At 39.8% G+C, this 26,596-nt stretch overlaps 1 protein-coding gene across 2 annotated transcripts in view; it reads right to left on the bottom strand.

Moving 5' to 3' along the window:
• Nucleotides 1-17,825: 17,825 nt before the first annotated feature.
• cntnap5a (contactin associated protein family member 5a) overlaps nucleotides 17,826-26,596 on the bottom strand; it is a 125,393-nt gene continuing 116,622 nt past the window's right edge. The window contains exons 20-24 of one of the 2 annotated variants that reach the window (XM_083537231.1): nucleotides 24,191-24,324; nucleotides 21,420-21,504; nucleotides 20,766-20,969; nucleotides 18,752-18,826; nucleotides 17,826-18,287 (exon numbers count right to left, since the gene is read on the bottom strand). In XM_083537231.1, the coding sequence (XP_083393357.1) occupies nucleotides 18,091-18,287; nucleotides 18,752-18,826; nucleotides 20,766-20,969; nucleotides 21,420-21,504; nucleotides 24,191-24,324 (695 nt within the window). In that variant the 3' untranslated portion in view covers nucleotides 17,826-18,090. Of the gene's footprint in view, nucleotides 18,288-18,751; nucleotides 18,827-20,765; nucleotides 20,973-21,419; nucleotides 21,505-24,190; nucleotides 24,325-26,596 lie in introns of both variants that reach the window. The other variant, XM_083537230.1, reaches the window with a different exon arrangement.

The raw sequence follows: 26,596 nt of genomic DNA on the forward strand, positions 1-26,596 counted from the left end.
TGGCTGAGTAGTTGGCTGGTGTCTCATCTCCGCTAGCATAAACGTGACCTCTTCATTTTGCTGTTGCAGTCGGTGAATTTGCTGTTGCCGGTAATTCCGAATAGTCCAATTTGTCATCTTGTACTTGCGGTCTCCACAGTTCTGACCCCTAGTGGAGCATTTTGGCACAATAATATGCGATATAATGATATGCGAACGGTTTGGTCATTTTTATTAAAATGCACAACAATACCCAAAGTAGCGAGCGCGAGTGCACAGCTAACATTCTGTATATGTTTTCTTTAGGTTAAAACAATAACCAATGGATGAACATGGATGACTGAAGCACTGAAGTGTCTGTTTCCCAGATATATACTATCAAAGTTTCAGTGATCCATGTTTCTCAGTGGTTTTCAGGTAGATGTTTGTTTGTTTTTATGTAGCAACGTAAAGAGAACAGATACAGAATGTTAGCTAGCGAAACAAGGAGCTAACCCAATACCATTGAGAAACAACTGGATGAACATGGATGACTGAAAGTCTCTTCTTTTGCCGGTTGCCAAGATTTCATGGTATATACCTTAAAAACAATCTTTTTTTAAACACAATAGCACAAGGAGGGTGTGTTGCCGTGCGAAGTCTGAATGCCGGAAAGTGCTTTTTAAAGCTTTAGAAACGAGCTGCAGATGTCAGTACTCGAGTGCGAGGGAGTGATGGGTACAAACTACTGAAGCTACGTCAACCGTTGAGTCCATTTTGGGAGATGATACATTTCTGCATCTTTAGCAACTCACCAAGTTAGTCATGCTTTCCAGGGACACTTCATTAAAGTTTCTTTTTTGAGACATTGTCCTAAAAACAGTTGACAACTAAATCAATAAGCGCTCCTTCCAGGACATACAATAAAATCACCCTCCTGACATTGTGTGCGTCGCAATTTTGAGGAACAGCAGATCGGCACTAACGCAAGACCTTGAGATGGGTTGAAAGCAGAGAAATAGGAAGCTGAAAAAACAGCAGACTTACATTTGAAGACCACATTAAGACGAGAATGCAGATTTTTAGTTGAATAGCATCACTATATTCACAAAGTATTGGGACACCTGATGTTTCCAGACATGTGCATCTTTTCCAAACTGTTACGAAAAAGTTGGAGAAACCCAATCGTTTAGGACGTCTTAGGATGCGCTAGCATGGCATTTTCCTTTCACTTTACACAAGTACAAGAGCCAAACCTGCTCTAGCATGGAAAAGCCCCTCTGCACAAAACCAGCTCCATAAAATCCCTCTGGGTATGAAGGTCTGTTAGTTAAATCTAAGATCCTTTCAGCACCAACGATCTAAAGAACGATCCCTTAGCAAAAATTGAGAATCAGACAAGACTATTATTGGACTAATCACAGGAATAATAGAAGCAAGTTAATTAAAACATAAATTTATTTTGAGCTCCTCAAAACCCACTGGGCTTCTCTGACATTCTTGAAAGCCCAAAGGAATTCTGTCTGCTACATTATATAATATGTAAGACAGGACAGTTTGGATGAACATCCTTATGGGAAGCTCTGTAGTTATGGCTCTGGCTTACTGATTGGAAGGTCAGGGGTTTAGTATCGCCGAGCTACCACTATTGGGCCCTTGAGCAGGGCCCTTAACCTTCTGTGTTTCAAAGGGGCTGTATCATGGCCGACCCTGCCCTGTGAACCCCTGTTTTCTAACAATGCTGGGATATAAAAAGAAAGAATTCCGCTGTACTCTAAAGAACAAGTGACAAGGAAAAAGCACCATTACAGTAAACGTTTCAAATATTTGCCGGAAAATGCATTATCATGAATCTGACATATGAAATCATGGATGGTCATGGGCATTTTGGACCCCAAAAGATGCACAGGATCCCAGCCAAACGTAAGACTGCACTGAACTGTCTGATTATCTCTTTGCAGAACAGCATTAATGCTTTTTTGCCAGGAGGGATTTCGAACCAGGATTCTTCTCTTAATGAAGTATATTTTCAGACTGCTGCAGGTCTAAATGTTATGTTTTAATATGTGGCACAGAGCCAGTTAATAATGGTTCGAACTTGAAACACACTCAGTTGGACTTAAATTACGGTTTGGTAAACAATACGATGACTGTTTACCCCAGTAGATTTTAAACAAGCAAACACGAAAAAACGCCTCGTACAATACAAGATGAATGAAAAGAATTGGGGCATGAATGTGAGTGCACCCGAAGCCTCCTCACCTCAATGTTTGGACATTGGACCTCTGAGTGTTTATAGGCTCTGGCATGGAGACACTGGTGTTGGATCTGTAAAGATCACAAATGTTGCGTTTTTTATGAGTTGCTTATTGGAATAGATCTCCAAAACAGCAATTTTTTTCCTGGGATTACCTTTCAAATGATGACCTGTCATTAATGCTGAAATGTCTGCTAGACTTGTTGAGATCTAAGCGGAAAACTAAAGCAATGTTCACACTAAAATATTTAACACTCAAAAACGCATATTTTTCTACTTTGTTTTGGCCTTCCGTCCACCCCGAAACGGCATTTTCAACAAACGAAAACGTAGCTTTTTGACAACGCTCTCCAAACTGAATACATTTGAAAATGCTGTTTTTGGAAGGTGATGTCACCGTTGCCACAATGTTTCAAAGAGCCGGAAAAGTAAATCGACGGCATTTGGAAATGACGCGGGTCCAAGAGCCTTGCGTTTTCTTGAGCATATTCAGACGTAACCGACTTTCGACGAGCAATAGAAAACGAAAGAGTGGATGCAAAGCATTTTTCCTCTCGATTTTAACATTTATACGGATAAGTGTAGACGAAGCCTGAGTGTGTAAATGAGGAAAAGAAAAGAGCATCCAACTTTGTGGTCAAATTGAATTGAGGAAGAACCCTGGATGCAAATGCATTGTTTCGTGGATGTGGTAGCATGAAATTAATAGCATGAAAGCTATTAGAACAGCAAAGAAGGACTAGATATGAACCAAAGTTTTGTCCATATAGGCTATCATAGTGACTCAGAAGCTAAAGGAGAAATGGGGAAAAATGTAATTTCCAATCTGTTCTGCTGTTAGCATTGACTCAGCAGTTTGATAAGCAACTCCAGAATACTGCACATGCAAAAAGGTCTAGCGTACTTGTTTAACATTGTCTTAGGTTTATATGTGCTGTGATGTGGATCCCAGCATCCCAATTATTTATAAACTACATGTATGAACGACGTACTGTACTTTACAGTATATACAGCAACAGACCTTGACTTGATTAATTCAGTTTAGTAAAAATTTCACCTCAGAATGTCTATAAAGGGCTAAAAATGGATCTTAGGAAGAAAATTCAGATTTTCCACAAAAGATGGAAAATATGGGAGCAAGATAACAAAAGAATAATAATTCAAAATGGAAATAAAAATGTTTTATACCTTAAAAGATTGAGGTAAAATGGGAGAGGACAGAAAATAGAAGCACCTTAGCAACACTGCCTCTAGTGGTCAGTTATTGCATATATTCTGCTCGCCACGTGTGAATGTGTACAGGGCTCAGGACAGCAGGTTGCCAATTTAACAAAAACATGGGTAAAGCTTCATGTTTAATAAGGACAATGTTTGAAATAAAGTAATGGCCACTCTTTTGTAGGTTAATTCCCAAGAAAACTACTTTAAAATACTTAATTCTATGGACAAAACCTCATAAACACCTTAAGGTTACACATATGGTGCTTGGAAAAGAGTTTGAAAACACCTAGTCTATGGTTTTTGAGAGACCTTCTTTTGTTTATATGCAACAGTCTATGCAATTTAATGGTCTGAAGATTTACTTTGACCAAGGAAAATATAGAAATGTGCAGATGTTATACTTTAGTTTCATTGAAAAGTCCCTTAGCATGAATAACATATTTACACAGATGTTCTCGGCATCAAGACAGTTCGTTTCTCGAAACATTCAGTTGGAATATTTTGCCACGCCTCTTGGAGAACTTGCCAAATGTCTTCTTTGTTAGTTGGAGGTTCCTTTCTTGTGATGCAGTTCAATGGGATTTGGGTGCAGTGACTGGGCAGGCCGTTCCATGAGAGATAACACTCCAGCGCTAGCGCTACGATAACTCTACGCTTCGGCTCATTGTCTCGTTGAATGGTAAAGTCGGCTCCAATGAGCCGCAGTAAAGAAAGAATCGCATGGCGTTGAAGTACGGAATGGTTGCCATGTAGGTTCCTGTCACCTAGAATAAATCTCCAATAAGTTTTGACCTAGTTTGGAGCAGAGAGAGGATAAAAGACTTGGTGACAGGCTCTTTAGATGCATTCACTCTTCCTGTAGCTCAATGGTCACACTATAAAATACTTATTTAAAGCTGATTGAATGACCGTGGACATTTTTTTAAATGAGCCATCCATCATTACCATTACAATTCCAGAAATGGAAGGAGTTTCATCTTATTAAAAGGGAAGATTCCTGACAAACTTTAAACTAAGGATCTGTCCTAAGCAAGTATCGCTTAAAATATCCCTGCCTTTAATCACAAGCGACAGTTAACTGAGGTGCCCTTGTTATTTAGCGTTATTTTTCAAATACGGGCAGAATCATAGTGAAAGCTCCAAATGTAAAATTTTGAGAAATTAGAGAAATTCGGGAAATAGTTTTTTTGCTCATGAAGTCCCCAAGCTCCAGAAAAGGTCAAATACTTTGCTATGATGTGAGTCTTAGGCTGATCATCTCATCTCCTTTGCCTGAGTATTGGAAAGGAGTACTGGTTAGTGTCTATGTTCCATGTACTATATATAGGATCTATGCTTTGGTCTAGACAATTCATTTTAATGGAGCAGAAGAAGTAGACGTTGTTGAAGAAATCTTGTGTATAATACCGAGAAAGAATTTTACCTGCAGCCATATTTAGCTTTCATCCACCGTCTGCACATCATATACATTCCTTAGCATTGTCCTTGGCTTTAAGTGACACGCAGTGCATGAATAGAGGAATCGTTTTACACTTCTTCTTTCTCAATTCATGCTGTGCACAACCCACGAAAGACTGAAATCCAATTCTGCTTTAACTTCTATTTTGAGAATCCTTTGATATTGTGTATATACTATATGGACAAAAGGTTGGAGACACCTGAACACACACTGTAAGATGAGTATGTGATTCGTGGAACATCACATTCCACAATAATTCCTTATTTGCTCTTATGATAACCTCCATTCTTCTGGGAAGATGGTCCACTGGATTGTGGAGTGCGTTGGTGGAGATTTTAGCCAGATACTGATGGAGGTGAGGTGAGGAGGTTTTCCAGCTTTCCAGTTTATTCCAAAGAGTTGAGGTCAAAGCTCCAAAGCAGGAAATCTTCCACTCCAAAATTTCATGCTACCACATCCAAAGACACCCTATACACCCCTGACATGTGCACATATGGCTGGAAAAGTCAATACTTTTTCACCAATATATATATAAAAAAAACACAGCTCTTCAATTGGAACAACTTGTGATTTTTCTGATCTCCAGCCTCACTAATGTATCCGAGTAATTTCCATGTAATCTGATATAATCTGGTTTTAATTCAAATCTTCTGGTCGTGTATGTAGAAGAAGAACCTCATATACAGGTAGCCCTCGACTTGTGAAATAGATAGGGACCAGAAAAGTGTTCATATGTCGAGAAGAGTGAGACTCTGACACGTTACGAGGAACCCTGAGATGGGTATACCAAGCGATAGCGAAGTAACTTTCTTTCTTCTGTTCTTAAACAGAATATTAAAAAAAAGACCATAAACATAGATTGTCTAGAACATTTTATTTTCTTTATTTTGTTCCTATTAATGTCCTCAATCGGACTCCAGAGCTAAACGATTGAACTCGACATTACCTTTGGCCCTAGCTGCAGGTAATGTGACCACTGGAATGTGATTGGATAGAAACTCTACCCTAAACGTACACTCCAGGAGGCAGCGTAATCAAAAGAAAATGTTATGAAATAAAGAAAATTAAATGTCAGGAACAATTTAATTCATAATCATAAAAAAAAAGAAAAAGAAAAAATTATATAGTGTTTAGGCCTTGCTGACCCTAATGGCTCACCACTATTTGTTGGGAAATATTCAGAATGGATCTCAAGATTCTGCTGGTAAAAAAAAAAAAAGAAATATCGATAAGAAAAAAAAAACATCTCCAACTTTTTTCTTCTCTTTTTTAACACTTTTTTAATGAGCTGTCAAGTCCAATAGAAAACTCATCATCATTAGTACAATTGTTCAACGTGTTCATTGTGGAAAATCAGTAAGTCTTCAGAAAAATAGCTGTTTTTCTCAATAAAAACAAAACAAAGTCCCTGAGCTCTTTTATGAAGGACTTTTTTCTTTTTTTTCTTTTTAACGAATGTCCATGTGTTTACTTAATTGTGGCGTGCAGATACGGAATTATATAGGCGCTTACTATTGGACTAACCCGGTGCAATTTAGAAAATCCTTAGCAATTTGCTAAATCAAGCTTGTGTTTATTGTTTGGGGAAAAAAAAAAATGGCAGTCAACAAGATAATATACATAAAAGCCCAGGTAAAGTGTTTTTTGAGCATAAATGAGAGGTTATTATGAGAATAGTCAATCCAGCGTCGTTTTAGAATCAATCGAGCACCTCGCAGCGCTCCAAAGTTCAAACCTGAGGCCTTTTGAGACCCTTCATCAAACAAAGAACTCTCAAGAAACCTGGTAGCAGTGGCTGTTGATGTAAAGCCATTGGTGCTCAATTGAAGTCATTTTTATTTTTTTATTTTTAAATTCATTAAATGCTATAAAATCTTTATGGTAATAAGAGATATACCGGCCCATCAAAACGTATTCACCTTCATGCTATCTTCCAGACGCCAAGATGTCTTCCGTTCCCTTCTTTATTTACTGACCAGTTGTGATTGTGTGCTGCTAACAAAAATGCGATAGGAAGATCATTTATTTAGACAAGTTTAGCATTTATTTTCCTCAGTGGCAGGCTGTTGAGGTAAAGAAGGGATATGGTAAAAATGTTTTAAAAATATATTAAATCTATATATCATCAAAGTGACTGATTCAGTAGATCTTCCAATGATCAATTAAACAATTGTGAATATATCGCAGTATAATATTGTACCTGCTTATTGGTAAACAGGAACTAACACAAGGGTGTAGTAAAGTCCGGTGCTGATGTGGGTGTTCAATAGGTTTTTATAGATCTGTAGCAGGAGATGTTTTACTCCAACCTATGAATGTGGATCTTCATGCAGTTGGCTTTGCGCATTGTGTAATTCTGCTAGGAACTAGCATATATATTTACCACATTATCTGCAGTAATTATTTTCTTGGGTCCAGTTTAACGTCCATTGTGAACAAACTGAGAAAACCCTGAACACAACACTATGTTCCCCGGGGTAGAAATGGAAGTTCTAGTCAGTGTAATGTCTGTTCATGTCGATACACACTCACGTGCTGTGGAGTATGTAATAACTGCGAACAGATGAAGGCTATTCCCCGAGAGAATGGCGGTGTGAAAACAGGGGGTTATTAAATACAGTATAAATATCAAGTTGCAGATGTTTTGAAGCTCATACAGGCATTGTTGGACTGTCAAAGGACAAGAAGGGAAGGAGGATAAGAGTCATTGGGTCATTTTGTTATTATAAACAACCACATATATGAAGAATGTGTAAAAAATGTAAAATAAAAACAAGAATTGGACTGAAAGAAAGTTCTGTGGAGTTCAAATTGGACATTTTTTGTCTTTAACAGAAGAACTTGTGTAAGACTGAAAAAAGGAGAGGTGATCAGACTGCCTCGGCCCCCACATTTAAACATGGGGGTGGAAGCTTGATGGTTTGGGTTTTTTTTGGTGCTGGTAATGTTGGAGACATATTCCAATGGGGTGAAAGAAACCAACCTGGCAACGATTCCATGCTTCAACACCATGCAATTTCGTCTGGACTGCGTATGTCCAAGCTCTGTATGCGTTATTATTAGAGCAAACGGCCGTCTGGATTGTTATCTATCATGGAAACATGAAACAGTCCACCCAGTCACTGCACCAAAAATCCTATTGAACCGTTTTGGGATGAACTAGATCGCAATAAACACATCTCGAAATAGCGAGCACCACCTTTGGCAAGTTTTGCAAGAGGTTTTTGGAGAAACAAAACCATCCAGATGCCAAGAGTGTGTAAAGCTCATTCTTTATTAATGCTAATAGAGGATTTTCCAATGAAAATAACGTGTAACATTTGGACAATTACGTATTTGGTCGGTCAAAGTAAATCTTGATACGGTTAAATAACCTACTTTGGTGCATAGACTAGAGGCAGTGTTCAAGAAACGCTTGGAAATGGCTTCCAGGTGACGGTAAACACTATGTGAATTTTAAGCAGTTGTGCCCTTATTAAATGAGAAGGGATATTTAGATAATCTCATAGTGATTCTATCCCTTTGTTCTTCCTGGATTCAGCCTGATGTCCTACCAATGGCTGGAGTTCTCTTCATTTGGAAATCATTTGATGGCTCCACATGATCCATGAGATTATTCTGAAGGGTTGAACTCGGGAACCGTGAAGATGGACTGTGGTTCATATGAACATTTCAGCTACAATTGCTTAGTATCACATTTGCATTGGAATATCAATCAGTGAACAGTTGACAACCTCGCCAATGTCTAATGAATGGACTTTTAGTGTCACCCAAACGAGGATGGGTTTCCTTTTTGATTGATTCTTCTCAAGCTTTTTTTTTTATGTCTCAGGTAGTTTCCACTGCCACTGGCTTACATACAGTATAGGGACTCATTTCTGGTGCTGAAATGTTCACTCACAATTCTGTAAAGCTGCTTTGGGACATTTTGGGACAGAGTTAAAGCACTATACAAATAAAACTCCTTGTCGAATGAATGGGCGCCGGTGAACTCCGTGCGACCCGTATATGCAAATCGAACATCTGGGTGGAGCGAGAACGATCACCGCATTTTATTTTACAAACGTGTGGTTCCGTTTCAGGCAAATGACCCGTTTCTGTTTTCGTGTCACCTATATCCAGCGCAGAAGCAAAGAGTCTCTTCAGCCTTGAGTCTCCTCTGTACCAGTCCTTATTAGAAAAGAAAAGCAGGACTGAGTGTCCAAGCTGTTGTTTTGGAGAGCAGAGCAAACTAAGATGGCAAAGAGAATGGAGTGTGAAACCTGGCTCTTAACAGGACTTTAATGCATCAGAAGCTTGGCAGAAAGTCAGGGATTTAAAAAAGGAAATGGCATAGCAGCTTTCCGACTGAAACAGCTGTCAGACAGTTGTGGATTTATTCGAATTCGAGGCCGAGGCGTGTCCTGAGTCACATAGAATACAGATTAACATGGCAGAGGTAGAGCTGTAACTAAATGGAGACAAAACAGGACAAAAACATCTGCTTTTATTTGCATTTTTCTTTTTGCACCACAGAGGCCTGTTTGTGAAAAGGGCCATATGTTAGAAGTCAGAAGGCACTTTGACAGCACATTGTTGATTTGCTGTCTGTCTGGAATGAAAAATGTAAAATGAACCATCTGCACCATATTGAATTGCAGAGCGTCATATTTTTCCCATAGCGTCACATCCGTAGCTGCTTCATATGTATCTTTAATGTATTGTATCGTCAGCTATACATTCAATCGCATCCGCCCCAGTTATGGATATGAGCATCCCCAATACAGGAAACCTCTCGCTTTACCGCGGTTCGAATCTCGCCCCCCACTGGTTTATTACGGAATTGCATTTGCCACTTAACTATTTAGTTTGCCTGATTTTCCTGGTCTCTCAGGGATATCACGATAGAGCAAAAAACTTATAGGGAATTGTTTTTATGGAGTTTTAGGTTTGAAATAATTAAATTTATTAATCAAAATATAATTATTAATAATAAAATGAAGTAAAAGGTTAATACAGTACTGTATACATAAAATAGCATTTTTGGAGTGGCGTTCGTTTATCGCGGTTTTTCGATTACTGTATATAATATACATGTTCTTCTCCAAATTGTAAGCACAAAGTTAGAGGCACACGATTGTATCTTTGTATGCGCTACCATGAAATATCCTCTTAACCTGAACTAGGAGACTCGAACCTGTTCCAGCATGACATCCATGAAGATCTGCTTTACATGGGTTGGAGTGGAAGATCCACTTTAGAGCTCTGACCTCCACTCTAATGGGACAGATGTGAACGCTGACCGCTAATCCTCCTCGACTCACTTACTGTACATCAGTACCTGCCTTTACAGGTGGATGCATCTTCCCAGAAGAGTGGAGGTTATTCAAACAGCAAATGTAGAATGCGATGTTCAAAAATCATATGGTTTTCCTCACAACAGAAGCATTTTTCATTCAGACTTTTTGGATCTCGTTGTACCGAACACAATTCTCTTATAATCGGACAAAAGAGAATCCAGATCCATTACACCGCTGTGAAAGCTAACTGTATTATTATTATTTTTTATTTTTTTTAATTCAAAATAAGCACATTGTAAGATGCATTGTAGAACTCGATCTCTGCAAGTTCTGTAGCTACTTCTAAAATCAATGTCCATTTCTTTGTCCAGGGAAGTAAATGGATCTGAGTGTAAGACAGATGCGGGAGCAAATGCACTCCAGAAGACATTAAAAGTAGTTCATCCAAAGCTTGATTTGGTTAACAGAGACGAAAAAAAAAGAGGAAAAAGTAGTTCAAATAACGTGATGCATGACCTTCCGTCCCAGGATGACATCTGCGAAAAGCTTTTTTTTTTTTTTCATTTTTTCTTTTTCAAATATGTATCTTCCATATTCATTTCAAGCTGTGTTGTTGCTGAAGATGCTAATTGACCACTTTACCTCGCTTGACTTCTGTGGTAAAAACGGTACATTACTAATACGATTGTCAGAAGAAAAGAAAAAAGAAATTGACAAGAAAATCTCATCGACCGAAAAAAAAAAAAAAAGGCATTCGCAGAAATATTCGCTGAAGTTTTATTGGTCTCCGAGCATTTAAACTTGTTTATCTGCAACATTTTTCATTGCCGTCTTTGTGCTGACTGGCAGGAAAAAAAAAACAGTAAAACCAAAGAAAAATGAAAAGGAAAAAAGGTCCAAAGTTCTTCCTGTGCCCAGCCAAATGTGTTCTATGCAGATAAGGTACAATGCACTTATTCAATATGCATTTTTCTAGGAAAAAAAAAAAATATATATATATATTTATACAGTATGTAGCATATATTTTTTTCATGCAGTGCCAAATAAACATGTAATGCATCATACTGTATCCTATTCCTGTCTTTTTATTATGTTTCTTGAGGGTTGCCTCATGTTATTGGCAGTCTTGTAAAAAAGAAAGAAAAAAAAAAAAATACAATGTTAAACCATAGAATGACTACATTTTTCAAACCCCTGATGATTATGGGGGAGTTGAATTAGACGTTGTTCTGTAGACAAAAATAAAATGGAAAAGTAAATGTCGGACTTCAACGCCAATATTCCCCAGTTTTGTACTTAACTCTAATTCTACAGTCACACAAAATAAAGGGAGAAAAGCATTTGTACGAACATTTTCTAGCCATATGTGGTTCCTTTCCCAAACTTTTCCCACAAAGTTGGAGGCACACAATTGTATGGGCAAGTCTTTTGGATGTGGTACAACCACAGTGCACTCGGTACCATTGCCATGTCAATATATATATATATACATACACATCTGCACACTTGTAAATGTAAACTTTATGCCCCATTATAAAACTTTTCCTTTTGTTTAATATTTGCTGTAGATTGCCAGTAGCTTCACTTAAGAATTTTATTGTACAGACTGTCCCTGACGTCCTGTGCACTCCAGGACTCCTCACCTACATCATGACCGAACTTTTCTAACATGAGGAACATGAGCTAAATGAGCACAAATCTCCAGAAAATCTAATGAAAAATCTTCCCAGAAGAGTGAAGCTTATTATAACAGGAAACAAGCACTAAATTTGGAATGGGATGCTCAAAAAGCACATACCTATCTAACTCTTTTAGGTGTCCCCACACTGTTATCCATATAGCGTGTATAAATACAGTATGTAGATTTATGGAACGTGAACGTTTTTAACTTTCGACCAATCCGAATGCCAGTCTCACCCTCCGTACCCAAGCGATCACTCGGGTTCGGAAAACATTCTGAGAAAATCCCAAGCAGAAAATATTTGCCAAGTTCGAAATGGACGTGATTGATATCGTGATATGTTTGTCACTATCCAGCGTTTCGTAAAGAGTCGAGAAGAGCACCGCCATGGTCATGGCGTACAAGCTGGTAGGGACGAACAGAACAGTCTGGACTATTCCCATGACGGTCACTCGCATATGGTTCTTCTGCTGACGATGACCGGACGATCCGGTAGTCTGTTCCATCCTCCGGATGTGTCTCCGAAGGTAGAAAAACGTCCTGCCCCAAGAGATTGCTAATGTACAGGATGGGCAAATTAAGTACATCATAAACATCCTAGTCGCGGCTTCGTACAGACTGTTGTTTAGGACCGTTTTTCCGAGCGATGTGGTCTCATTCGAACGGGTTTCCGGCGTCAGATACGACGCCGTTCCGATCGACAACGCCGCCAAGAGCAAAGTCTGGTCAAACAGAAATCCGGCGTAAACGATGGCTTTGATGTTTTTCTTGATCCACGCGAAGATGTCGGAGTGCTGCGGAACGATCTTCATGTAGTAAACAATGCTGATCCAAGCATTGAGCGAGAAATTGGAGCAGTAGGTTTGGAACACGATCGCCACGTTGGCCACGAGAAGCCAGTCTGGCGGCGCCGAAAAGCACAGCGCTACTGAAATCAGGGCGATCGCTTGCTGAACCGCGGAGTTTCCCAACAAGGCGGCTAGCAACAAAAACAGAGGTTGACGAACGCTCACTCCCGCCGCCGGCCTCCAGAGGCAGAGGACGAAGACGACGTTTAGGACGAGAGCGCCGACACAGAACGGGGTGCAAACGACGGCAAATAACAAATTCTCCATTGCGATTACTTGCACCATCTTGTCTCCAGACTCCAGTTGTCTAATGCTGCTCTTTTTTTGTACCGGAGTTTTTAGCAGTGTGCTAGAGCCCACATGAGTTGTGAAAGATGGGATATGCTAATATGCTTGTAATGGGCCTTGAAAGGCCTGTGTATGCAAAATCCAGGAAATCAAACTTTTCTTTTTTTTTGTTTTGTTTCTACACTATGGCATTGTCAATTGATCTTTAAAAGTCTAAAGGTTGCCAGATGCTATGTTTTTTTTTTTTACACTAGTACTCACAGATTGCAATCCAAGTAAATTATGCTAATTTTCCTAGGTAATAAATGCATAATCATTTTTTATTTTTTTTTAAACCGAATTAGATCTAATCATCTATAATCATTGAAGTAGCTTCGATAGAGAAGGCCAGCAGGAAGCGCTACATTTTGAGCTAATCATGCAAATGATTTTATTTTTTAATGTACAGGCTCCATGCTTGAAATATATCTTTATTTCCTGTCTTGATTACACTCTTAAACTAATTCTCATAATCTGCTGCATGTTCACTACCTGCTGCCAGTAACAAAGTGTATGATTTTTACCACAAACCGCTCTAATCAGAATGATTGAAAGCCATCTGTTCAAGCGTCCCAACACACCTGACTCAGCTCGTCAGCTAATTAGCAGAATTCAGGGTTCTGAAGCGGAGAAACGTTAAAAGAAAATGTGTAGCGTGGCGAGACTTCGGGATCGTGGCGCTGTGGTGATTTTATTATTGTTCGCCTCGATGTGAAATGAGAGTTGATGTCCTGGAGGTACGAGTGGTGTTAGCGATAATATTTGGCTGGAAGTGATTTGGTGTTTGCCGGAACGTCGAGAAGTACAAAGTGCACAGAAACGGCTGATATTGGGTTTTAATGCCTCAGTGAACTGTGTACTATTGTGCAGCAATTGGAGTTCTCAGGGTTTAATTACACCGGGTGTAAGCGATTAGAGGATTTCAATAAATGGGTAAATGAAAATGATTTACATGGGTCCGACGGATGCTGTTCACAATCTTTGGCTCAGTGGTTAATGCTCTGGGTTACTGAGGAGAAGCTTTGGGGTTATATGAGTATATATATATGGTGTATCTATGAGTTCACATCATCACATGATGGGGTGGTGGATCCTCAGCAGGTGGACTTCTAAATGGAAGTTTAAATCCGAACACCACCAATCTACCACTTCTGGGCTCTTGAGAAACCCTATCTGCTCTAACCTGATTTGCGCTCCGAATCTGGCTTCCTAAACAAGCCAGGACATTTGAAGAAAATAATTTTGCAGTGCTGTAATGAATATTTGAAAATTCAAGGTTTAACCACACTATAGAAGTGCAAAAGTTTTTACACCCCTGACCAATTCTGTCATATTTAAAAAATTTTATTCACTCAAATTTCACTGAAACACTTATGAGGGAAAAAGAAATGCTTGCACAGGGTTTCTGTAGGTTTCACAAAGTCAAGTAAGACTTTTTGAAACCTTTTTAAGAATGAAATTTAAGACCTTCATTCACAAAATCCAAAACGCAAAAAAAACGTTGCTAGCAAACGACCCTAACCGAGCCGAAGGAGCAGAAAGCTGGTTGGCAGTTGCGTGTTGGTCTCATTTATTTATTTTGGACTAGCAAAATAAATAACTACAACATTGTAAAAAAAAAAAAACATAAGCATTTTAATGAGCGATCGATGAAACGTTACATGGAAATTGGAAAATGAAGTCCTGTTTAAAATTTCAGACCTAGAACAATGATTCAAAACATTTAGTGAAATTTTAGAGTACAGTTTGGAATTACTGCAATTTACTGTACAAGAACTGTCAGGGGTGCACTTTATGGAGTGTGTTGGATGTTGGTTAAGAAATCCTTGGTTTGTCATAAATATCTTCAAATATCCTAGCTTGTTTTGAAAGCCAGAACCGGAGCACAGATTCAGCAATAATCCAGTGCCCCTGGAGCAGATACGGTTGCTCAAAAGCCCAAAAAATGCAGATTGGTAATGTTAAGCTTTGAACTAATTCTCAATCAGAAGTCCAACGTCTTAACTACTAAGGTTCCACCATTAAATCGTGTGATCATGTGACCTCATACTGTATATATATCTCATAACCCAGCTTGTTAGGAAGTTAAGATCAGAGCGCAGGATCAGTCATGAAACAGGATCCCAGGAAAATATCGGGTTGAGGGCACTTGCTCGAGGGATTTACTGTGGAAGCTTGGTGGGGCTTCAAAATCCCAAACTTCTAATCAGTAGTCAAGAGCTAAATCCTAGCTATGTTTGAAGGCACCATATTTACCATTTACAAAATCTGAGCGTCTCAATAAGTGCAGCGATGCTTGTGATCCCTCATCGGATCGCATTTGCATGTAAAATATTCCCCAGTCGATGGATCATTTTTTGTCAAATATTTGCAATGGACCGTAGCAATTCTAAAGCATCTAGAGTACATTTGCATGGTTAGGTAAATGATGTCGCTCACTCTCCATATTCTATAATGGTTTGCATAGACCTTTTTCAACGTTTCGATTTATTAAGCAGGTGTCAATTTTGCATGGATTTCTTCCAGCCTTCTGTCACGATTCTCCTTTAAAACATCAGATGGATTTGTGCATTTCTATCCACACAGGCCACTCGGGTGCTCGTTCAATTCCTTTGTCATTTCAAGACTGGACTCGTGGTAGGTCTGCCTCTGAGGGGACATCTGACCTCTGCAAATTATCCACAATATGGCTACATGACTTGGGTTCCAAATTTCCAAAATCACCACATACAACCTCACTGCTACGTTGCCTCTACTGACATTCTCACCCAAATTAGCACTTTCCAAGTTTGCTTTGTAGAATTCAAGAGTTATATTTATATTAAGTTTGTAATTTGGTGTACCAGTGTAGATTTATTCATTACTAGAGACTCAGACTAAGAACTTTTCCTAGATGTCTGGATAGCAGGGTATAGCTTGAAGCCCTTCGAACAAGATGTACTTCTTCCATTTACCCAACAGTTTTTAGACTGGTAGTATCCTCCGTCTATGACCTAGCAAACCAGTATCAAGTTGTATTTCCTGGTGCTTCAAAGCACTTTTCTAATACCGGGATCACTGTGCGATTTTTGTAGTCTTTTGCGATTGTTGCTTGTCAAACTGTAAGAACACTATGTTCATGTCATACTGTAGAAAACGTCATCTATCCAGAAAAGCGTCTCTCTTAATGGTAGCTAGCAGCAAACAAAAACTGTAGCGGTAATTTTGTTCTCGATAATACAACGTCATGCAAACACTCCTTTTCCCTCCATAAAAGTTTCTTTACCACCCGACTGGTTTCGACATTTTCCCTGAGGTGGCTTGAAGTTGTCTCGCTAAGCTAATCTTGTCATCTAGTGATACAGTAGAAGTCGTCACACTGCAGGAAAGAGTCTGAAACTTTCAGACAGAATTTCATCAGTGGATGTAAAAATGATCGCGACTCCATTATTGCTCTGTCGGTGAACAAACCAGCGATCAAAGACTGCAGATTTTAGCCGAGGTATTATATGAATCTTTTAGGATTTCCGGAATTTGTCTCAGACGAACAAATCATGGCTAAAATCGCACAGTTGAAGTGCATAAGACAGTCTCCTAATTTACATAAACATTCTAATATAAAGGTACTCAATTGATTTTCTTGGATTTCCTACACCACTGGAGCTGCGTTTTTTTTTTTTTAGATTGACCCACTGACATCAGGCAACTGGCAACATTCTGGGAAAAAAAAAATCTCTTCTTTTTATTAAACATATATTTATTTACAGTAGCTGTACAATTATACAAAAACAGGCCATCTAAAATAATCCGTATTGGGTTAGATAGAAAATACAGGGAGCAACATATTAAAGGACACTTTCATTGAAAAAAAAAAAAGGCAGAAAAAGAAGGATAAACACTAAATAAATAAGAGTTGGTCATAGATGATTTTGAATATTTTTTTGTGTGGAGATCGTGTGAAAAAACATAAGCCGGTCATTCGGTTGCCAGATTGAACGCAGCAGTACCTTCAGACTACGGTACAATTGTTTCAGACTGGTGTTTTTTTTTTTTGTTTGTTTTGTTTTTTTAACAAATGAAAACCTAAAAAAAAAACTAATCAATTGACTGAAACACTGTTTCAAGACGAATTAATGGTAATACAAAGATCAAACCGGAGTTGATGACTAGTTTAAAGGCTGGTATCGTTTGATTCTATTTGTCGAGTTTGCCCGAAGGATGTCAATTTCCAATTGGTCAGACAGTTAACACTTTCAAGACCATTCATTTCACATGCTGGAAGGGTTCCAAATGACTAGACTTTGACTATATTTAGAGAGAAAAAAACGTCATGTCGAGTTTCAAAAGAAAAATGGCATGAAATTTCACATGGTAACCTTTTTTTTTTTTCCATTTTTTTCTTAACGCAGACGTCATGATTCACATTACCGTATATTCAAATGTACATTTTTACCAAACTAACTGGTAAAAAGGTTTTAATCCCCCCTTTAAAAAAATGAACTGCAAGGTTCTAGAGTCTCAGGACCCGAGTCTCGCATTCCTGTTCGGTGCCGATCTGGAAACATGTTCTGCCTACATTCGTGGATAATATTTAGCTCTACGTGATTATTTTCAGGGAAAAAGAAACAGCAATGAAGAATTAGGATTTCTGAGCATACTTTTGAAGTATATAGCGTATATGTCCAGACATTTGTTAAATGTTGGGGTTGAGAAGAGTCCGAAAGTCCTCCAAAAATAACCAGATACTGCGTCATATATATATATATATATATATATATATATATATATATATATATATATATATATATATATATATTTTTTTTTTTTTTTTTTCCTCAAAGAAATATTGTCCAAGAAATGCAGGGACTCTCCTGATAACACCATCACCAGACAGCACAACCCAGACCTGCTATTCCGGGGGCCAACAGGCTGGGTATCTACTAGCTACTACCTACCTAGATCCAAAGATCCCTACAGTCTCTGAAAGCTCCATGTAGGATCTTGTCCACGCTAGGTAAAGTCCACACAGCGGGGCGTGCAGAGGAGGGGACGATCAGCGGCTACAAGGCATTCATTGTCCGTTAAATGTAGTACTCCTTCATACTGTCCCTTATCGACTGGTTCAAGTGAAGCTCGGTCCTGTAGGCGGCTTCGAGGCTGCGTCTGTGCTCCTTCTCCTGGATGCTGGTGCTCCTTTGGAGCTGCCGGTGTTGGTATAGGAAGCGTGCCATCACAGCCAGGAGGCACAGCGTGACGAACACCACAGCTGTGACCACGCCTGCACCCAGACAAGAGCTTATTAGTCGAGTGTGTCCGGGAACTTAATTTTGAGGTCCAACACTGGCGTGAATTTGCTATTAGGCTAATTTGATTCATCAAAGAATAAGCACAGTTTTGTGCTAATGTCCAAAAGAATTAGCTAATAGTTTGATGCTAATCAGCCTATGTACCTTTGCTAGCTTCTCTATTGAGCTTAATATGATTTAAAAAAATGCAATATTGTAGCACCTGAGACTCTCCTGATGCTTTCTAAAGGGGGGTTTTATTACCCCCTGGCTTTACCGGTACACACACACGCTAACGAAACATAATCAATAGAGTCATTACACTTTTCAGAAATAGAATCCACTAACAGATAAAAATAGAACACGAGGAACCCGATGGATCTCTTGCATTAATTACACACCCGAGTGACTCGTACAAACGGCATAATAAAGCAGATCGGGGCAATTTATACCGCACCTCCAATTACCGCCGAGTCGCGCTGGGTGTCGTCTTCGTGCCGCTTGTTATCCGTGCCCACCTCTGCCCCGTGGTCTGCGGAAGGAAAACACAAAAGATGTCGCGTAACGTGTATTGTATATAAAAAACTATACAGAATCTCACAAAAGTAAGTACACCCCTCAGCGACCATTTCAGTAAAAAGAACAAATGCGATAGAAATAAAACTTGGATATATTTTAGTAAATGTGCAGTTTGTAGAGCAGTACAGATTTACTGTCCTCTGAAAATCTCAACATGCAGCCATTATTGTCTAAATAACTGCCAACAAAAGTGAGTACACCCTCAGTGATAACAGCGGATAAAAGCCACACGTCCTGTTCATCATCTTCATGTTTTTGTCTGTTTGACAGAACCAGACAAATGTGTGTATCTTGTAATAGAGCAGTTAAAATCTGGTGCTTGGAGTCCAATTCTCTCATACTGACCACTGGATGTTCAACATAGACCTCTTGGTAAAGACCCTCTGGGGATTAGAATTGTTGCTCTCCACTGATGCCGAGGCTGTAAGAAGATCGGTAACATCCTGAAACAGTACAGTGTACAGAGTTATACAGAGGTTTTTCCCCGAGACGGGTTTCTCTTGGATCAGCCCCCGCAAGGGTCCATCAGAGGAGTCGAGTCCTCTTGCTGTGCGTCAGGTGCAGAAGCTGCTTTAAAAAACAGACGCATGAATGCGGCAGCATTGCTTTAAAGGTTGCAGAAGCAGAATGTCCACTGATCAGTGCTCAGACCGTACGCAGCACACAGCAACATTACCGTTTGCAGGCCGTCTTCTGAAGCTGCTTACAAGAAACCTTGCCAACATTTTGCTAAAGAAAACCTGTCCAAGAGCATGAATTACTGGAACCATGATAAAGTTTTGAGGAGTGGTGAGGAGCACCAAGAAAATTTTGTCTTGCCTACAGTCAAGCATGGTGGTGGTAGCATCATGGTCTGGGGATGCATAAGTGCTGCTGGTACTGGGAAGCTGCAGTTCATTGAGAGAAACATGGATTCCAACATGAACATGATGCCCTTTCTTCAGAAACTGGGCCGAACCACAGTTTTCCAACATAACGACCCCAAACATACCGCCAAGATGACAACTGCCTTGCTGAGGAAGCTGAAGGTGATGAAGTGGTATGTATGTCTCCAGACCTGAACCTTATTAAGGCACCTGTGGGCCTCCTCAAGCGAAAGGTGGAGAAGCGCCATGTGTCCAACATCCAGCAGCTCTGTGATGTCATTATAGAGGAGTGGAAGAGGATCCCAGCAACAATCTGTGCAGCTCTGGTGAATTCCATACCCAGGAGAATTAAAGCAGTGCTGGGTAACACTGGTGCTCAAACAAACTACTCACAATTCGGACACAGTTCACTTAGGGTGTACTCACTTTTGTTGCCAGATCTGTAGATAATAATGGCTGTATGTTGCGTTCTTTTCAGAGGCCAGTAAATCTGTACTGCGCTACAATTTGCACATTTACTAAAATATATCCAAGATTTATTTCTATAGATTGTCCCTGGAGAAGATTATACTAAAATGGTTGAAATGTGTTCTCCATCAAATGGTCGATTACATTTGTGAGATAAATAAAATAAAATGAGTCAGAAAAAATACAGAAATAAAGGAAGAATGAAGACGTATGAAGGGAGGGAGGAAGGAAGGGAGGAAAAAAAGAAAGAAATCAAAAAAGAAACAGAAAAGAAAGAACGACAGGGAAAAAAGGACAAGAGAGAAATAAATTAAAGAAAGAAAAAAAAAAGAAAAGAAAAAAATTAGAGAACAAATAAGGGGGAACAAGGACAAAAGAGAAGGACAAGAAAGAGAGAAAAAAGCAAATAAAAGAAGAAGACCAGGAAAAATTTATAAATGTAAAAAAAAAAAAAAGGAAAGTAAGAAAGATGAGGATGAAGGACCACAAAAGGTGGAAGGACCAAACAGAACAAAAAAAGTAAAAAGCAAGTGTGAAACAAAGGGAAGAAAGGAATACCTAGACGTGATTTGGAGGATGATAAATCTGCCAGCGCTCCGCAGTTCGACTCGAGTAAATGACCTCGTATGCTGACCAGAGAGCTGCCACGGTTCAGCAGCGCTGCCTTCAGAGGAGCCACGTGATTGTACTGAACAGACGAAAAGCAGCCGACGAACCCTTTGGATCCTGCCTGAGCGACTTCCTCGTCCAGCGCATCACTTCCTGCTACAGCAAAAGGGGTCAAAAGTGGTGCTTCTCGTTGTTATTATTGGAACTTCTTAGAAGAAATTCTGATCATTTGACCCAAAAGGAGTAAAAACTTCTTTGTTTTTTTTCAGATTGCTGTCTGTTTTTGCAGTCTCTCGGGAACGTAACCGTGTTTTGTCACATGAATTCGTATTTAATCTCCCGAATACAAGTCTGACACGTTTGAGGTTCTGAATAAAAGATTAACGGGGAAAAAAAGCGCACAGGGCACTTAAAAATCCATTTGGCCTTCGCTTAATGACAAAAGTGCAAATTTGCATGGTCTGCTCGGTGAGAGACGTGATAAGCAGAAGGGCAAATTTAAGCATTTTTTATATATTTTTTTTTAAAGAATAAAATGTATGCTTACTCTGTTCATCCCTTCATTTTATGTTTTATCAAAAACAAAAAAAAACGCTTTCTTACCTGTAACTTTTCCCAGGGTTAGTGATCGCATCGAGTTAAAGTCCGTGTCCTGGGACAGGGTGTACTTTTTATTGTCTTGATCAACCTATTGAACATAAAAGACTGAGCATGGAGGTTTCTACAAAATTCTATTAAAATCCATGTGTTTTTATGCATTAGAGCTACAATGAAAAGTCAGAAATTGACTTTGAAAAAAAGAAACCTGGCAAGGGATCAGATTTAAATGGAACCCATCACATACTGGATCGATTTACACTATATGGCTTTGCCTTGACCCTGACACCAACCCTAACAACTTTGACCCCCTAACATTGACTCCAAACCTAACCCTGACCCTAACATTGACTCAAACACAAACCCCAATCCTGCTAACCCTGACCTTAACATGGACCCCCAACCCTAATAACCCTGACCCCTAACATTGACCCCAAACCTAACCCTGACCCTAACATTGACTCAAACACAAACCCCAATCCTGCTAACCCTGACCTTAACACGGACCCCCAACTTAAATAACCCTGACCCCTTACATTGACCCCAAACCTAACCCTGACCCTAACATTGACTCAAACACAAACCTTTATCCTGCTAACCCTGACATCACTAACTCTGACCTTAACATTGACCCCCAACATTAATAACACTGGCCCCTAACATTGACCCCACACCCAACCCTCATCCTGACCCTAACATTGACTTCAACACGAACCCCAATCCTGCTAACCCTAACCTTAACACTGACCTCCATCCCTAATAACCCTGACCCCATAACGTTTACCCCAAACCTAACCCTGACCCTAACATTGACTCCAACACTAACCCCAAACCTGCTAGCCCTGAAGCTAGCCCTGACCACCTAACCCTGATCTTAACATGGACACCAACCCTAAAAACCCTGACCCCCTAACATTCACCCCAAACCTAATCCTAATAACCCTAAACCTAACACTGACCCCTAACACCCCAACCCCAACCCTAATGCTAATTTAGTAAAAAAAAAAAAAAAACAGTCAAATGCTTGCAGAAATGATTCGGTACTTGAACTCTACACTTTCCAGAAAGTATCTACTAAAGCAAGCATGAGAATTTACACTGTGTTCTGGGAAATTCATATAGCAGGGTTCAGTCAACTTGGATATGAAAAGTAATTCAGTGTCTCCAGTTTATCTGTTATGAACTGGTGCAGTTTCTGTAGCACATCATTTATTGTGGTTTATCCAAACACAAGCATTTATGCAAATTATTTAGCTGAAGGCAAGTCTTTAGAGCAGAAACTAGACCAGAGAGAGGTTTGACAGATTTTATTAGATTTTATTTTATTTACATACACTGGTCTGATTAGCAAATGGAAAAAAATTAGCAGATTTAGAATGTAACCCCCGCGAGTTCCGAAAATCTGCACATTTTTGGAACCTCCGCAGCCCCTATGGTACCTTAGTGAATTCATCTAGACATTTATTCACTTTAATACAATAATGTATTTGTTGGTGAAAACAAAAGTTTTAAATGTTATTCCTAAAGTTTCCTCAACATTCGGTCCTACGAGTTTTTTTCAAGATAATCAGCTATTAATAATAATGCTGTTATTTAGGTTGAAAACGAGAACCCGGGGAATTTTTTGAACTGTGAATTATCGGGGATTGACCGTATAGACAAAGTATTGTGCAGTATAGTGTATGGATAGATGTATACACAAAAAAACGAAACAAAAAAAGCTCCAAACTTGATGTAATTAAGCAAACATGTAAGAGCTTCCACTGGCTGGTTACTGCAGTCCGTAATAGGTTTTAGCTACAAAAGGTTATTTAACCCTAACCGATACATTGAGGAGCATCTCATTTTCTCACCTGCCAAATCCCATGGTAGCAGAAAGGATGATACTCTGGTCAAGGAGTTTAAAATTACTGGCTTGCATTAAGCAAAGAAAAGAACTAATGAGATTCCAGAAACGATTACAATTTGGTGGTCTGTGGGGGCAGTGTTTTGATCTGGGGTCGCTTCAGTTGGCAAGGCTACGTTCAGCTGGTTCCTGTTATGTGTCTAAAAAGTGAGGTCAACTGCCTACCCTAAAGTTTTTCCATCTATGGATGTTTTGCTTTGGTGGCATGGGCATACTCCAAAATGCCAGGGTTCATCAGACTCAAATTGATGCTTGAGAATTTTCACACATGGATTGGCCTCCACAGAGTCCAGACATTAACCCCATTGAGAATATTCGGGCAGTCGGACTCTCTCAGGACCGATCTTATGCAACTCTGGACAAAAATAAAGTGTGTAATTGCATAAGCTTATCGGAACGAATCCATGGCGGATGTGTGCTGCGATCAAAAAAAACAAGTGTCCAGGCAACGCAAAGTCATAGTGTGACTATAAAACAATCACTGTCTTCATAACTATCAGCTAATAATTAATGGTTACACATTCAAATTGCTGCATTTGTCATCATTCAGTCCTGTTAGTTACCTACACAAACCCCTCGCAGGCAAGAACGGTTATGTAACTGCACTAATTTTAGCTTAACGCCGTTAGACCCCCCCCCCCCCCCACCCGCACTCCCACTCCCCCGGCCCGATTTAGCATATCCATGCGGGATCGTTCGCTCAGAACAAAGTGAGTCAAGTGCAGATTTTACTTTGCTGATTGTCTCAATATAATACAGCGTAATAATAATGCATGGAAACGTTTCAAGTCTCCATCGTACACTCGTTTAGCATTCGGTTGGTGATCTGGATTACGTCCCCCCTGCGAATGAAGCTGGAGCGTTTACTAACCTGGACATAGACATCTTTTCCTTCTCGGTGAAGTCGGAGCCGGTGAAGCTTCCCATCAGCCAGACTAGTGAGCACTGGACTGAACACGCTGGGGCTTCGCTCTTTATAAAGCTGATACCAAATCTGCAGGCTCCCTACATCAGGAAATAAAACGAGACCCTTCAGACAGCCAGAAACCCCTTAAAAGGTTTTAGCTTCTCAAATAACAATAACCGCAAGCAAAAATACATATGAGCAAATGTTTGTTTTTGGGTTTTTTTAACAACTCATTCCACATTAAGTCCTCATTTGCCTTTAATAATAATAACCTTCACTCTCCTGGGAAGATGTTCCACTAGTTTTTAATGGAGATTTGTGCTCATTCAGCTACAAAGACGTTGCGACATTAGGAGACCTGGGCTGCCTTTAGTCAATTCATCCTGTTCAGTAGGGTCGAGGTCAGAGCTCTATAGGAGATCTTTCACTCCGACCAATGTAAAGCGTATCTTCACGAAGCTGGATTTGTGAGCAGGTGAAGCAGGGCTATTGTCATGCTGGAACAGGTTTGGGTCTCGTAGTGCAATTGAAGGGAACGTGCAACTAGTCCTATACATGTGTGTCTCTCCAAGTTTGGGGACGAACCACATATGGCTGGAAAAGCCAGGTGTCCCAATACTTTGGTCCAAAGGATTCTGTAGGAGCATGGAACTAAGTTGATGAGGCAATAAAGTGTTTTTTTTTTTTTTACACAAAAAACCAACACAGACTATAATATATACACACACACACACACACACACACGGTCAATGGTCCCTGGTGATCCCTCCAAAAGACTTATAAATATTAATGGCTTCTCTGCCGCTAGTTCTTTGCTCAACGCCGAACGTGTCGAAGCGCTCTTCACAACCTCGCCCACACACAGTGACGTGCACGAAACCGAGAGACAAAAAGGGGTTTTGTTTGATCGAGTGGCACGAGGTCAATTTCGAGTTTTCACTCTTAGCCTTTCCAAAACGGTGCATTACAATATATTCAAGAGGCTGTATTCGTGCTCGGGCTCGGGCGCGGAGGATCACCGAGCATGCTGCTCTGCATTATCCTGCACTGTGTACAAAGTGGTGAATTGAGCAAACGTTTGGGTTTTTAGCACAGTAATGCTTTGACTGCAGTGGAGTTCCAGGGCATCCATCAAGCCTGTGTGTGTGTGTGTCTGCAAACAAGTCTCCAGATGAACAAAACAGCCTAGTATGAGCGTTTTTTTTTGGTAAGGCGCGAAGTACAGCCAGGAAATTCAGCTTTCGATGACGATACGAATCCAGACACAAATTTATGAAATTAAAATGAATTGTATGTCTGGGAAAACCACTTTGGATTTTGGTATAGTTTTTTTTTTCTTTCCAGAAATAGTGCTAGCCAGAGAGAGTGGCTTTTGTGCAGATAAGGAGAAAAAAAAAAACCCTGAGGTTCTGCTTGTGCAACTACCCTGTAAGCAGCCTGAGTTAAAGTGGAGCAGTCACATAGTGTATAGGCAATTCATGCATGTGTATATATATATTATATAAGATAATATATTAGGGGTGCAACTGATTGCAGTTGATGATTCCCTCCACTCTTTTGGGAAGATCTTCCACTAGATTTTGGAGAAGCGTATGGAAATTTGTGTTCATCAGCAAGGGTGTTATGAAAGGCAGGTACTGATGTAAGTAAGGAGACCTGGGGTGCAGTCAGCGCTCACATTCATCCCAAAGGTGTTCAGTAGGGATGAGATCAGAGCTCTATAGCAGCAAGATCTTCCTCTCCAAAGCATGTAAACCAGATCTTCAAGGAGCTCACTTTGTGCACAGGGGCATCGCCATGCTGGAACAGGTTCGGGTTTCCAAGTTCAAGTGAATGCAAAATTTATTATAGCGCCATCTAAAGACGTCCTGTACAATTGAGTGCCTCCAGGGTTGTGGGAACAGTTTGGGAAAGGTCAGGTGACCCAATACTTTTGGAAATATAGTGTAGATATAGATTATATGGAAAATCTGATTTCCTGGAGCGAGGGAATGTATCAGTTCTGCCTGGTTCTCCTGCTGCCACTGAGGTTTGAATTGCACATACAGTATGGCCATTATGGAAAATTCTGATCCGATCAGAGTGCACTTTGGATCGTTCTGAAGAAGTGACCTGTACCTTTCCCATTTCTTGCTTTTGAAAAATTTCAATCTAACAAAAAAATTTCCGAATTTGAAAAACCAAATACGAATTAAAATGCGTTCATTCCCTGAGCAGGATGGTATTGGGATCCAGTGGGGTGTGACAGAGTTCGGAATATGTGCAAGAATGTGCAAGAAACTATATTTTCCATCTTTCCACATTTTATTGACATCCAGATCAATCAAAACGTTCTACAACATACAACGCTTCAGGCTATCAGCTGCAGTC

The sequence above is a fragment of the Silurus aristotelis genome (genome assembly GCF_946808225.1).
Source record: "Silurus aristotelis genome assembly, chromosome: 3".
Classification (NCBI taxonomy): domain Eukaryota; kingdom Metazoa; phylum Chordata; class Actinopteri; order Siluriformes; family Siluridae; genus Silurus; species Silurus aristotelis.